This window comes from Sinocyclocheilus grahami, unplaced genomic scaffold, assembly GCF_001515645.1.
Source record: "Sinocyclocheilus grahami isolate Dianchi unplaced genomic scaffold, SAMN03320097.WGS_v1.1 scaffold53.1, whole genome shotgun sequence".
Taxonomy (NCBI): Eukaryota; Metazoa; Chordata; class Actinopteri; order Cypriniformes; family Cyprinidae; genus Sinocyclocheilus; species Sinocyclocheilus grahami.
This window is the reverse complement of record NW_015505232.1, coordinates 698,021-712,679: the sequence shown is the minus strand read 5'-3', so window position 1 is coordinate 712,679 and position 14,659 is coordinate 698,021. Positions and strand designations below refer to the sequence as shown.

Genomic DNA, 14,659 nt, shown 5'->3' with positions numbered 1-14,659 from the left:
TCAGATTTCATTTCTCCAGTGAGGAGAGTGAGTCGAGCTGACTGACAAGAAGAGTGAGGTGAGGTGAGACAGACAAGACGATGGCGGATGATTTAGTTTCGAAACTAGATGCAAAAGCACCTGTTTGGCAATATTTTGGATTTTGAAAAGCCTGTTGACTTTTGCCGTTTATCTGGTGATTTTGGAAGTTTTTTTTAAACATTCGTTTCTTATTTAATTGGTTCCACATTATTGCTGATTTTTACTTTATTTAAACTTTGTGTCATTTATTTATTTTATTTGACATCAAGGTGTATGCCGTGCCTCCAAGCTTTCTTACTCGTTTTGCTAATAAACGTTCTACGTTTCTTATTTATTTGGTTATATATTATACATGTTTACTTCGCCTATTTTGTTTTGTATACCTATTTAAACTTTGTTATTTGTTATTTTATATTAGGCATAGCCTGCCCTATAGCATGGTGTATTTGTTTTGTTAATAAAAGTTCTATGTTTTATATATAGGCTAAAGTGAGTTTGACGTTGTATTTTGTTGTTGCATTCAAGCAACTGCCGCGAATTCAAACGTGAAAGTAAAACGTGCATGCCGCTTTTACAAGCTATTTAAAAGCGACGGAAAGCGAGGAAAAGAGGGAAAATTCAAACGAACAATTGCTATATGCCGAATTGCCGCTATTTCAAAGTGAAAGTAAAATGCGCACGCCGCTTTTACAAGCTACTTAAAAGCGAAGGAAAGCTAGAAAAAGAGGGAACGCCCCGCCCCCGCGGTGATACCGGTATTACCAGTGTTGTCACACGTCGATTAACCGGTGGGAAAACTTCCTCACCGTCACAACCCTAGTCTATCATAGAATGTAGAGAGATGTATAAAAAGATAGTAAGAACGCTAGATATACAGAAAGATATAAAGACTGAGCAATATACAGAGAGAGAACTATAGAATTAAAAAAGAAAAATAGTGACAACAACAGAACGATAGGCCTATATAGAGAACAATAGATAGAATGATATATTGAGAGAGAAAGAGAGAAATATACAGAAAAATGATAAATTAATAGAATGACAGAGACAGATTAAGATACAGATGAAACAATATATAGAGAGAATGACAGAACATTAGAATGACAGATAGAACGATCAATAGATACATAGAGAGAACGATAAATACAATAAAGCAGGTTTCCAAGTGTGATTTCAGTAACTTCCAGAGATGCAAACACAAGCTGTGTGTCAACTGAATGTTTTAGATTTCAGCACTGTGTTCTACGTACAACTCAAATGTTTCAACTCTCCACCCAAATATAAAAGCTGCTGCTGGTTAGTGATGATTTGACTGATGAACTTTCGACTCGATTGGTTTTGTCAAAAAGTGATAAGGCTTTTCACTTTGGTCACTCACGCTATGGCAACCGATAAGAAATACAGGCCTGACTCCCATTGCACGCTCATATAGACAGTATTCAAGATGCTACTGTAAGCTGTTTTGTGAACAACACTTTTCGAGATCCACACCTGCAACTAAATGTGGCTGTCAATCCCAATAACTGACAGTGTGAATGTGGCCAGAATTCCAGTTCTCTTGGTCCCAGCAGGAGACAGAAACAGACGAGAACATGTGATCTGCTGATGTGTAATTGTTATGAGCGTCTCTCTGCTCAGTCTGCGTGTCTGACCTCTGGGGCTCAGGTGCACCCGAGGGGACGTTATGTCTGTGAACTGTGCAAATAGAATGGCGTCCTGTCATACCCAGCCCCGTATGACGGGCATCAGGACCCTCCGTCACCCGCTGAGGTCACAAACAGGCCCAGCTCTCATTCCCGGCCGTGTGATGATTTCATCCTCAGGCTGAGATGCATCATTCAGTGCCTCTCGGGGAGCAGATGGCAGGACGAGAGGGGAGGGGCCGTTTCCCCAGGAACGAGAGGACCGATCTCTCTCTCCCCTCTCCAGAAAGTGAGACTCTTCATCTGCGCTCTGCTTGATGAGCCTTTAAGAGTCTTAAATGGGATTTTGGCTCTGTGGCTCCACAGGAAGCGGCCCACCTGAGTCCCAAACGACTCTTCTTTTAAATAGCTGCTCTATTATCAGTGCTCAAGTCCAATTTTGATGTGTGGATCATCTTGGGGTTCTTTTCTCACTTTTCTATTTGGCCAAGTTAAGGGTCTCAGAGGAGGCCCGATGGAAATCTGACAACCTTCCCTTCTAGAGCTCAATTTCACCCAGTCAGACACAAAGCAGTGTCTCCGACGCAGAGCTGGGCCTCTGTTGGTCTAGCACAGCCTGATTTTTGACAATCTGCATAAAGTCTGGTCTAGTTTGCAGCTTGCTCTTGCCAAGAACTGCCTAATTAGACAAGAAACAGCATCTAACATGTCAAAGGACACAGCTCACGTTTCACGCATCTTAATATGTGTGCAATCTTTGTGGTCAGAATTTATATGTATTTAAACATATGTAGTGATTATTCACAGAATATACAGTTCTGCTTGTGGAAATCACACATGAATGTTTTTCAAAGCCACAAACCTTACAAGTGTTGGCAAACCAAGAGACCAAGTGACCAAGATTTTAAGGCAATCAGATTTAATAAAAATAGCTATGTCTGAAAGCCAAAGTCACATGAGAGAGAGAGAGGAGAGAGCAGGTGTGTGTAGGTTTTTCCCTCCACAGAACACAAATCTCTCCTCACAGGCTGTCTCTGCAACAGCCTGTGACTCTTTTGATTGACACTTAGCCAAAACTGTTTGGTAATAAGACTACATTTCTCTGATACAAAGGAGTTTTTCAATATATTTAACGTATAAAATACATACGTAAAAGACAAACATATACATAAATGACCAAACAATTGATACTTATGACAATGATAAAATAATTACAAAAACTTTAACAAAAATTTAAATGAACATTGAAAATATATAAATAACTCAAAATATGAATTATTACCCATAGTACCTCAATGATACTACAATAACAAATAAATACTTACTATAATTATTATTAAATATATTTATATATAAAATAACAATAAATATATAAGCATAACAAAAAATACTTTTCTAAATCAATAATAATATTATGATTTTAAATGGTATGCACTAATAAACTGCACAGTCAAATCAAGTGACATTTCTTGTGAAAATAAATGGGGTCCATTTTGGTTTATGTCTTTAAATTCTGTTTGAATTGCATTTATGCAAAAGGGACATACTGGCCATGCACTTTTATATACAGTATCTGTGTATTTCTGTTCATCAATATTTTCAGGTCAAACTTTCCCCACTTTGTCTGTTTAACCCCTGCCTTGTCTCCAGGCCACTGAGAGAACAGACTGCCAGAACAGTATTTTACTGAGGACCAAAAGAGAAGTGGAGCACATTCGATATGTCCTCCCGTACAGGCCGAGGCCCAAATTCAGCAGTGGACAAAAAGGACTGTGGAAACACAAAAGAGCCGGTGCCGAATGTTAATTAGCCACTTAAAGAATGAAAGATTCTGCTCCCAGTTGCCCTTGCCTTCTTAATGACAAGGAACTTTGAGCAGCTTTCCCAGGCACTCCGCCAAAACACTCAGTCTATTCTTTTCTCTCTCTCTATCTATTCTTTAATTAATCTGCTTTTCTCATTTGTAAGGTTTTGTTCCAGCAGCTTCACTGTTTGTGCTCAGTGAAAGAGAGAATGACTCTTCAACACAAGAGAGAAAACTCCAAAACTCTCTCTCTGCTCTATTGTCACTCACGGCATCCTCTCTGTCAAAACCATCTGTTCCTAGAGACAATGGTGTCATGTCTGTGAAAAACGGCCCAATTCAAGGCTTTATTTCATTGGTCGTAAAGCTTAATGTGGCTGGAATGCTCTCAGATATCTGAGCTATGCTGCTCACCAGAAGTATCCAAGCTAGTACATACTAATGAGCAAGTGTGTTTATTTCATATTGGACATGGTGATCAAAGATTCTTTCAACTAATAATTTTACCCAGAATGCAAAAAAAAAAAATGGTTAAAATAGCTCAATATAATGTTTAATGGCATAAAAAAATGCCCCACACAATCCTCTGGCTCATGACCAACCACACAACGTACAAGAGGACACAGCAGGTAGATTGACTTGTACTGATAATCGGCATAAATGAAAGCCGAAATCAAAATGCCCTGATCCGCCAGCCTCTCATTATCACTTTAATTAAAGCAGCTTGGAAAGTACAGAGTTTCCTGTATCGCTAAAGGTCTCTGGGAATGAGGGGAAGGGTCTCCTGGTGTCCGGAAGGAACGAAGCAAAGAGCATTTACACAAGGATTCAACACTTTCTTTAAATTCATTTGTTCATAGGTTTAAATGTCAGAATTGTCCAGAGGGCTCTCTTTCACTCTCTCTCTCTCACGCTCACATTCAAAAACACAAATGAAGGCTATTTTTGCATTTTAATACTATGTTCAAATGTATTTTTATTTCTGTATATTTAAAAAATCATTTTAAAACATTTTTGTCTTCAAATTAAATTCTAATTTAATTTTAACTAAAACAAAAATTAAAATACATTTACTTTTCATATAAAAGCATATTTTATATTTTATTTAAAATAAATGTAAACGTTAATTCAAAATAAAAATAAAAATAACAATAATACTGATTTATATATTCATTCATTCATTTGTTTATTATTCATCAATGACATTAAATTGTCTGTTAAAGTCAGCTGACAGTTTCTGGCCACTTTGTTCTGTAGCTCCTGTCCCTCTGAAGTGACTGCGGCAGCATTCATGCCAACTAGACTGATGATACATCTTCACTCTCTCTGTCTTTCTGTCGGTCTCTTTCCCAGCAAGTGTGTTAGCCGTGCCCTTAGTGTGAGTGCAGGGGTCAAATCTTCCAGCATAAATCAACTTGGTCACTTCAGTCCCTTGTCTCAAAACAAGAGAACACGCAGTCCAGTCTCAGAGATAATGAATCCCACTAAATTATTGTTTCTGATGTGGGAGACGGATAAATGCAGGTTGCACATGACTCATCATCTCACAAAGCTGAAATGACTGCAGCTAGACCTAAATTATATAAATTAAAAATCACCTGACTTTGAATTGGCACTGTTCTCAGACGAGTCCTATGATATCTGCAGCTTGTGAAACAATGCATGAAAAAACAGACATGACTGTTTTGAGACAGAAGCTCTCAAAATACTCTCAAGCCTTAAAGTGAGCCTCCATTGTAAAAGGCAATATTCAACGACCCTCCATGCCTCTGCTGTAAATTCTCTATTTATATTCCCTATTTTATATATATATATATATATATTATACATACATATATATATACATACATACATATATATACATACATACATACATATACATATATAAAGGGTGCTCCGATTAATCGGCTACCGATCATTATCGGCCGATAATCATGTTGGGATGATTGATCGGCGGTCTCTAAAAAGGCAGATCTCAAAAAAACTATCTCAAGCTGATGACGCTGCCGTGAGAGGTTTGGCACGACATGCAGCGGCACAGTCTCAGTCTGGCGCGGGTGAAATAATTATAATGCTGAAGGTGAGGTACTCACCTTCATATTTCTTCATTAAATAACTTAAAGTAATTTGAAAACCTTGTGTGAGACGTAATTTCACAAACAGCATGAGTGAATCACCACGCGTGCTCTCTCTTTCTCTCTAAAAATACGCAAATGGCTTCAAATCACCACACTTCGTGTCTGTTTATAAGCGAGCTGCACGCTGCACAGTTGGCACAAGGAATTGTCACTTGCACAATCGAGGCAGCGTCACATCGTCACTAAAGTTTATACAAGTAAAGTTTTTGCATTCATTTTTAATTCTTGCCAGTGTTTAACCATTCAGCGCTCGCGCACTCTCCTGTAGACCGTGCGCTCATGCACACTTGCAGCGCACACACATAATGCCAGGTTCACATTACTCTGTCTGCAATGCGTGGTATGTGGTGTGTATTTTTTCCGCGCTCATGTTAACGGATCAAAGCATTCATTTTTGCTGTGATACACGCGCTGAATTAAAGTGACAGCACATTGTTTGCAGTACATATGAAAACGAAAATGTAGCAATTGTGTCATAAATGCATATAATTAAAGTATACGGTCTTTCACAGTCAACACATATGGCTTTGTTGGCTAGTTTTAAAGGAAAAAAGCACTTTTAGATAAACAAGGCAATAATAGATGCACTCGTGGAGGTAGGAAAACAAAGTTTTTTATGAACTGCAGGATTGCTTGTAATAAAGATTTCAATGCAAAAGGAAAGGCAGTGGAGCTGACTAGTTCTATCAATGATAAGCTTGTGATAACATAAGAAAAGTAGTTTAAATGTTTTGCCACTTGCTTGAGCAACTTAATATATAAATCTAGAATTAAATGCAAAAGTAAAAAGCATTGAATGATGTGTTGCTTATATTTGTGTTAAACCATGTCTGTGAAAGACGGTATTACTGTACTGTGTAAAAAAAGAATTGCAATGCTGAAAAAGCATTTTCAGTGACTATGTTTGGATCTGAAATCAAAATAATGGAATGATTATAATGTTGGAATAAATGTTGTGTTTGTGGTAAACAGCCACGGATCAGTAGCCAATATCAAAATATCAAGCAGCACAACTGTTTTCAGCACTGAAGACTGAAAATTCAGCTTTGCCATCACAGAAATAAATGTGACCCTGGAACACAAAACCAGTCTTAAGTCGCACATGTACATTTGTAAATTACAGATTTTTCTTTTATGCCAAAAATCATTAGGATATTAATTAAAGATCATGTTCCATGAGGATATTTTGTAAATTTCCTACCGTAAATATATCAAAACTTAATTTTTGATTAGTAATATTCAATGCTAGGGACTTCATTTGGACAACTTTAAAGGCGATTTTCTCAATATTTTGATTTGTTTGCACCCTCAGATACCAGAAGTTTCAAATAGTTGTACAACTATTGTCCTATCCGAACAAACCATACATCAATGGAAAGCTTATTTATTCAGCTTTCAGATGACATATAAATCATTTTGATTAAAAATGATTAAAAAATTTACCCTTATGACTGGTTTTGTGGTCCACGTAATATTATAATTTTAAATATATTAAAATGTTAAATATTTATAAAAATATTACTGTTTTACTGTATTTATCAAATAAATGCAGCCTTGGTGAGCATAACTGTGCGTTCACACCGCCGGCGGCGAGAGCGTCAAAGTGACCGGAAGACATTCATTTTCAATGTGAGCGGGCGGCGAAAGGCGGCGAAAAGCGGCGAGGAGCGGCGCGGCGCGTCTTGGCCGGCGAGGGCGTCAAGGAGAGTTGAAATCAGTTCAACTTTATGGTAATGAACTATGACGCTGTTGGGCGGCAACCAATCGGAATGTAGAATTCCTCCGCTTGAGAGGGTCCCAGAGAACGCAGTCCTGTAAACTTTGGTTAAAAAAAACATTCAAAAAATCTTACAGACACCAAACTTTTGAATGGTAGTGTAATTCACACAAAGAAAACCCTGTCATCACACTACCCTCTCGTCATTTCAAACCCTTTCTTTCTTCTGTGATACACAAAAGGAGATGATCAGTAAATTACGACTTCAATTTAAGTGTGATCTTCAAACAAAACTATTGTACGGCTTCAGAAGAATATAAAGCACAGCTTTTATTGGCTACTTTTATGGTGATTTTTGGAGTTCAGCCTCTGGTCACTGTAATGTATGTCAAAATTTTGCCATTTGTGTTCCACAGAATAAAATAAAATAATTTTCTTTCTTCTGGAACAAGAGTGAGTAAACAATAGCAGGACTTTCATTTATGGGTGAACTAATCTTTTAATTTCTCTGTTCATCAGAGACATTCACATAGCAGGAGACAAATGAAGCATAAATGAATGAAAAATATTAGGTTACTTAAGGCCAGATACAGTTTCTGAGCTGCGTGTGTGTGTGTGTGTGTGTGTGTGTGTGTGTGTGTGTGTGTGTGTGTCTTCTCAGCCTGAATTGTCTGATATTACAAGAATACAAGAAGTTTACTCAGGATATTTAAGCAAAAAAGCTTACACATACAAACATCAAAGCACACACACGCGTGTTTGTTCAAGTGTGGGAAATAAGAGGCTTTATACAAAAATCCTCCTAATCTGGAGCAAGATGTTAATTCATCCACTCTGGCTTAACACTCTTTCCTGACACACACACACACACACACACAGGACAGAGGAAGAGGAAAAACAAGGACATAACTCTTTGTCTTTTAAGAGGACAGCCTGTGGGTGGAAGTCGTCTCAGGAGAGGCTCTGAGTTTATGTACCGAAGTACGTGAGCGATCAAAGCGTAAAAGGTAGAGGGAAAAAAAATTCTGCGCACTCAGCACATACTCGCTCTGAGACACTCACAATGAAGCCAATTAGATTTCAGTTCTGTCAGAGCTGTTCAGACTGCCAGAATTCAAATTCTAAAGACATAAAAACGCTAAACTTTGCAAATTAGAGTTAAGTCATAACTTCGATAAGGCAGAAGTGGATTAGAGCAGGTTAAAATAATATTCTAGGTTGCTAAATACACATTAAAGTCTATCCACAGCAAAATGTCTCTATTGTCAAACAGAATAATTGTGACTCAAAAACATAAAACAGTTTGTCAATGTCAATTCAATGTTGTGACGCTTAAAGGGATAGTCCACTCAATGAAAACTGTCATTTACTGATCCTCAAGTGGTTCCAAGCCAGTTTGCCTTTTCTTTCTGCAGAACACAAAAAGAAGATCCTTTAAAGAATGCTGTGAACCAAACAACATTAGACCCCAGTGTTTCCAATTAATCACTCAGATCCTGGTGTTCCACCACAGTCCAATCTGTCCCACCGCCAGAGATTCATAATGAACCAAATTTTTTAAAATAATTTTATAAAATGTTATACTTCTCATAATAACATAAAATGTTTATAACATTATGTAATTAGTTGCACAGATTAATTGCTCACCTCGAGACTAGCAATGTGCGCTAACAGTAAATAGTGTAAACTTTGATTTCATGAGACTTTAAAATGCTTTAGAAACCCTCATCCGTCCCTCGGGTCATTCTGACCCAAAACTAATTTTTAAAGATTTTTTAAAAATCGAGCATTGATCGTTATGTTATTAGACTTTTTTAACTTTTGTCACACTTGAACCGGGAATACATAAAAACATTTTTTGAGTGTATTCGAACAGTGTAAGTGGGTGCCATAAAAAAAAGTATCAAAAGTGTTCCTCGTGGGTCATTTTGACCTGCCACTGGAAAAGCATTGAATTAAAAAAAAAAAATGCACATTTTTTTATTTAATTTTGTCACACTTGAGCATGGAGCACACACACATTTTTTTTGTTGATTTGAGGATTCTGTGTGTAATAAAATAAGGTTTAATAAAAAAAGTTACAAAAGTATCCCTCGTGGGTCATTTTGACCCGGCCATAGGAATGAATGGAATGTCCGAAAAAAACAGCATTTTTCTTACTATATAAAATCTGGCAATCCAGAAAAGATGCATACCCAAACAAAGGGCTGAGACTGCAAAATGTCCCCAATGCACAAACTCACATACCACACACACACAGGGACACACACACACACACACACACACACACACACAAACATGGCACACACATTCCCATTGAAACACATTATAGCTTGCATGATGTTTTTGCTGGGAAATGACTGTCATTTTGAATTATTATTTTTGACTTACAGTTAAATTTGAGTGATGGGGTGGAGACCAATGAGTTTAAATCATATTTATATTTTTAAATGTATCTTTTATATTTATTACATATTTATGAAACTGTATGAATATGCATGTGTTTGGATTAAAATTCAGTATCAATTTAAATTATTATTATTATTTTTTTTACAAAATATATATTTTTTTAGTGTTTTGATATATGTCTGAAAGTCTTGAGATATATCTGAAAGCTTAATGAAGCCTCAAGTTGGTGTAGTTTTAAAGATTTCACTTGTTTGGCTCATTTAAAGGAACACTTCACTATTTTTGGAAATGCACTCATTTTCCAACTCCCCTAGAGTTAAACAGTTTAGTTTTACCATTTTCGAATCCATTCAGCCGATCTCCGGGTCTGGCGGTACCACTTTTAGCTGTAGCTAAAAATATAGAAACTCTTTGTGGTCATTTTTGATTGAGATGCTAACAGTCTAATCAGATTCAATGATCTATGCTAAGCTACAGCTAAAAGTGCTACCGCCATACACTGAGATCGGCTGAATGGATTCGAAAATGGTAAAACTCAACTGTTTAACTCTAGGGGAGTTGGAAAATGAGCCTATTTTCAAAAATAGTGGAGTGTTCCTTTAAGAATCTCCATAGGATCCAATAGGCCCCTCTAGTGGCTGTAATCATAAAATCATGCAATTTTATGTAATTTTTCCCCGCCAGATGGCATCAGAGACACTCAGTGACCTAGGTCCTGATGGATCATCATGTTTAATGTATAAATATGCAGAAATTGTGTCTTTCCGAAAAAAACAGCATTTTTCTTACTATATAAAATCTGGCAATCCAGAAAAGATGCATACCCAAACAAAGGGCTGAGACTGCAAAATGTCCCCAATGCACAAACTCACATACCACACACACACAGGGACACACACACACACACACACACACACACACACAAACATGGCACACACATTCCCATTGAAACACATTATAGCTTGCATGATGTTTTTGCTGGGAAATGACTGTCATTTTGAATTATTATTTTTGACTTACAGTTAAATTTGAGTGATGGGGTGGAGACCAATGAGTTTAAATCATATTTATATTTTTAAATGTATCTTTTATATTTATTACATATTTATGAAACTGTATGAATATGCATGTGTTTGGATTAAAATTCAGTATCAATTTAAATTATTATTATTATTTTTTTTACAAAATATATATTTTTTTAGTGTTTTGATATATGTCTGAAAGTCTTGAGATATATCTGAAAGCTTAATGAAGCCTCAAGTTGGTGTAGTTTTAAAGATTTCACTTGTTTGGCTCATTTAAAGGAACACTTCACTATTTTTGGAAATGCACTCATTTTCCAACTCCCCTAGAGTTAAACAGTTTAGTTTTACCATTTTCGAATCCATTCAGCCGATCTCCGGGTCTGGCGGTACCACTTTTAGCTGTAGCTAAAAATATAGAAACTCTTTGTGGTCATTTTTGATTGAGATGCTAACAGTCTAATCAGATTCAATGATCTATGCTAAGCTACAGCTAAAAGTGCTACCGCCATACACTGAGATCGGCTGAATGGATTCGAAAATGGTAAAACTCAACTGTTTAACTCTAGGGGAGTTGGAAAATGAGCCTATTTTCAAAAATAGTGGAGTGTTCCTTTAAGAATCTCCATAGGATCCAATAGGCCCCTCTAGTGGCTGTAATCATAAAATCATGCAATTTTATGTAATTTTTCCCCGCCAGATGGCATCAGAGACACTCAGTGACCTAGGTCCTGATGGATCATCATGTTTAATGTATAAATATGCAGAAATTGTGTCTTTTTGTTTTTTTGTTGAAAAAATGCATAAAAATATGCTAATTTTAATAAAATATCCAGAATTTAATGTGAATAAAATAAAAATCACCAAAACAATAACAATAAAACCTACATAAAAATTTTGAAAAAATATATATAAAAATTGGCCAATATAAGCTTTCTGGACCAAAAATAAAATTAGTGTCATTTTTGGCCTTCGGGTCATTTTGACCCACGAGGGACACTTTTGTTATAGGTTCGGGAGGGACGGATGAGGGTTAAAAACACCTAAAAAGCACAAAAGGCAGATAATTTTCTTTTCAGAAGCACTGTTAAGAGCACAAGACAATTTATGACTCTGGAAATTCATTGCTCTTTCAGTTGAGGATCTGCTGTCAATCACAGGTTGGTCATAGTTCTCTGAGATTTCTACAAAAACACATGGGCGAGACAGATACCGCTGGGTATCACGGGAGCACTGGCCTGTTTCAGGATCAGTATCAGAGCCAGAACGAGATCACCACACAGACATACTCCATTTACAGTGGGTTGAAGCCTAAATATTGCACAAACATCTGTCTAACGCTGCAGTTTTGGGTGTATTCCTGTAGTCCCTGTGGACACACAGGCATCCAAGTGATCAGCTCCTCTAAATGTCAGAGAGGGGGACATCATCTCATGGCTGTCTGAAAACCCTGTCACATGAAGAGCCAGGAGAATTCAGACTGTCCACAGGAACATCTATCTTTTTTTTTTTTGAATGTTTTAGAAGGAAGTCTCTTTTGCTCACTAAGGCTGCAGTAAAAAAAAAAATAATTAAAAAGAGTAAAAACAGTATGACATTTTTATTCCAATTTAAAATAACTATTTTTTTTTTAAATATATTTTTAAATTTAATTTATTATTGTGATGGTAAAGCTGAATTTTCTGTCTTCAGTGTCACATAATCCTTCAGAAATTATTCCAATATGCTGATTTGCTGCTTATTTGATCAATGTTGAAAAATGTCATACTGCTTAAATTTTGTGGAAACGATTTTTCCACTCTTTGAAGAATAGAAGGTTTGAAAGAACAGCACTTATTTGAAACAGAAAATCTTTGTAACATTGCCTTTACGGTCACTTTTGATCCACTGTATGCATCCTAGATGAATATAAATATTTATTTCCACAAACTTTTGAATGATAGATTAAGGCCTGTCTATATTTATGTCTATAAGCAGCTACTAAAGAGGAAAGAAGTGATCATACTTAATATCATCACAAAAGACAACAGCACACAAATTCACAAGAATATCAAGTAAAATAAGCACACTCATTCACTCTCACACTCAATTTCTAATGAAAATAAATGCCTCTTTCTTTTCAGGGGAAGATGTTTTTATTATACCTACGTATTGTATTGCACTTACTCTAGGCAAATGTATGTCTAACATATACACACAGACTGAAAACAGTATTATATGGGCCACGAAATGTAAAATTATGAAAATGTGCACCTGTAACTAAATCAGACAGCTGATTTCAGTGGAACATAAATATGACAAATACAAAAACTCCAAAAGAATGAGGACATCCTTGCACATTCACATTTATATTAAATTTTTTTAGACCGTAGACAGAAGACAAAAAAATTCAGAGAAGTGAAATCTGCATCTAGATCCTTGATTTTGGCGTTTTTAAACAGAGTCTGCGAGTCATTTTGTGGTAGCTGGGGCAGTGAACATCTGCTAATGGTCATTAAATCCATTTGGCTGAAGTTATTACGCATTCATGTCACTAAATGAAGCAATACACTCAAACGCCACACAAACGGAAACAGTCATCTGCCTTTTTTTTAATTACCGGCCTGCTATTTAGAAAATCTCAATGCACACTAAACATCTGCCATGATATTAGAAGCACATTTCCTGTCTCTGACCCCACAATCGTTGTATCCTCTGAAAACAATTCTCTGTTTCCTCTGAACGAAAGAACATAAGCACCCTGAGGTGGCAGCAGTCTCTCTCTCTCTCATGCTCGTGTTTGTGGAGGGAGTCATTCTGAGCGATGGCCAGCTGTGTCTCTGTGTGATGTTCAGAGCTGCACTTGAGTGAACTCTCTAGAACATACTTGTGTATGTTTTCTTCTCTGTCCAAGCACACACCTGCTTGAAGTACATCAGTGTTTGTGCTTAATAACGGCTGCTCCACTTCTATCCCTCCATTACAATGTACAACCAGTATTAAAACCAAAAAGTGCAGACTAATTGTCAGAACAGACAGAATAGATTTAAACCATCTATATAGAGAATTCAGAAAACCCTGTTATTAGCGACACCTGTGGCTGTTAATTTCACTGCGGCTGACAACTGATTTGCTCGTGTTCGCACTCATGCTCACATAACATGTAAGTGTTGGATTTGTTCTTACAACCAAGCAGCTTTTCACTTCACAAAATGTTAATTAGTTATGTGAATTAATTGTTGATTATTGTGATGTTTTTATCAGCTGTTTGGACTATTCTGATGGCACCCATTTACTGCAGAGGTGAGGTGAGCAAGTAATGTAATGCTTAATTTTTCCAAATCTATTCCGATTAATAAACAAACTCATGTATATTTTGGATGGTCTGAGCGTAATTACATTTTCAGAAAATTGTCATTTTTGGGTCAAATATTTTTATATAGAGTAGGGCCCTATGATTTTCGTGATGCGGAAAACGTGAGCGGAATTACGGAAACCAGTCATAAAAACAGAATTTACTGTATAACGCGGAATGTCACAGAATTTGCCAAATTTGAGATGGATACATAAAAAATAAAATTAATTACTTAGAGATGCTTTTGATTATTAATATTTAATGAAACCATTAAAATGGAATCCAGAAAAGTAATGGAAAAGAGAATTTGGTAAAAAATAAAACTCAATTTGAGAAAAAAATAAAACATTTCATAGGGTCTTAAATATATTTTTGTTAAATTTTTTATGCATTTCTGCTTAATATTTGAATTTTCATTATTTCAATTAATTAGACAGGCTTTTTGGTTCATACAATTTAATTTAACCCGTTAAGAGTCTAGAAAAATTAACAGAATCCATAAAAATGTCAACAGAAAAAAAAACGTGATTTGGAAATATTTTGGGGGGGGGGGGGGGGGAAGGGTTTTAAA

The 14,659-nt window shown here is 36.4% G+C and overlaps 1 protein-coding gene across 3 annotated transcripts in view; it reads right to left on the bottom strand.

The window, feature by feature from the left end:
- LOC107583367 (RNA-binding protein Musashi homolog 2-like) overlaps window positions 1–14,659 on the bottom strand; it is a 186,769-nt gene that overhangs the window by 64,792 nt on the left and 107,318 nt on the right. The window contains exon 7 of one of the 3 annotated variants that reach the window (XM_016269564.1): window positions 4,724–4,904. The exons of the other annotated variants lie outside the window; for them this stretch is intronic. Coding sequence (XP_016125050.1) covers window positions 4,893–4,904 — 12 coding nt within the window. The 3' untranslated portion in view covers window positions 4,724–4,892. Of the gene's footprint in view, window positions 1–4,723; window positions 4,905–14,659 lie in introns of those variants that run through there. 3 annotated transcript variants of the gene reach the window in all.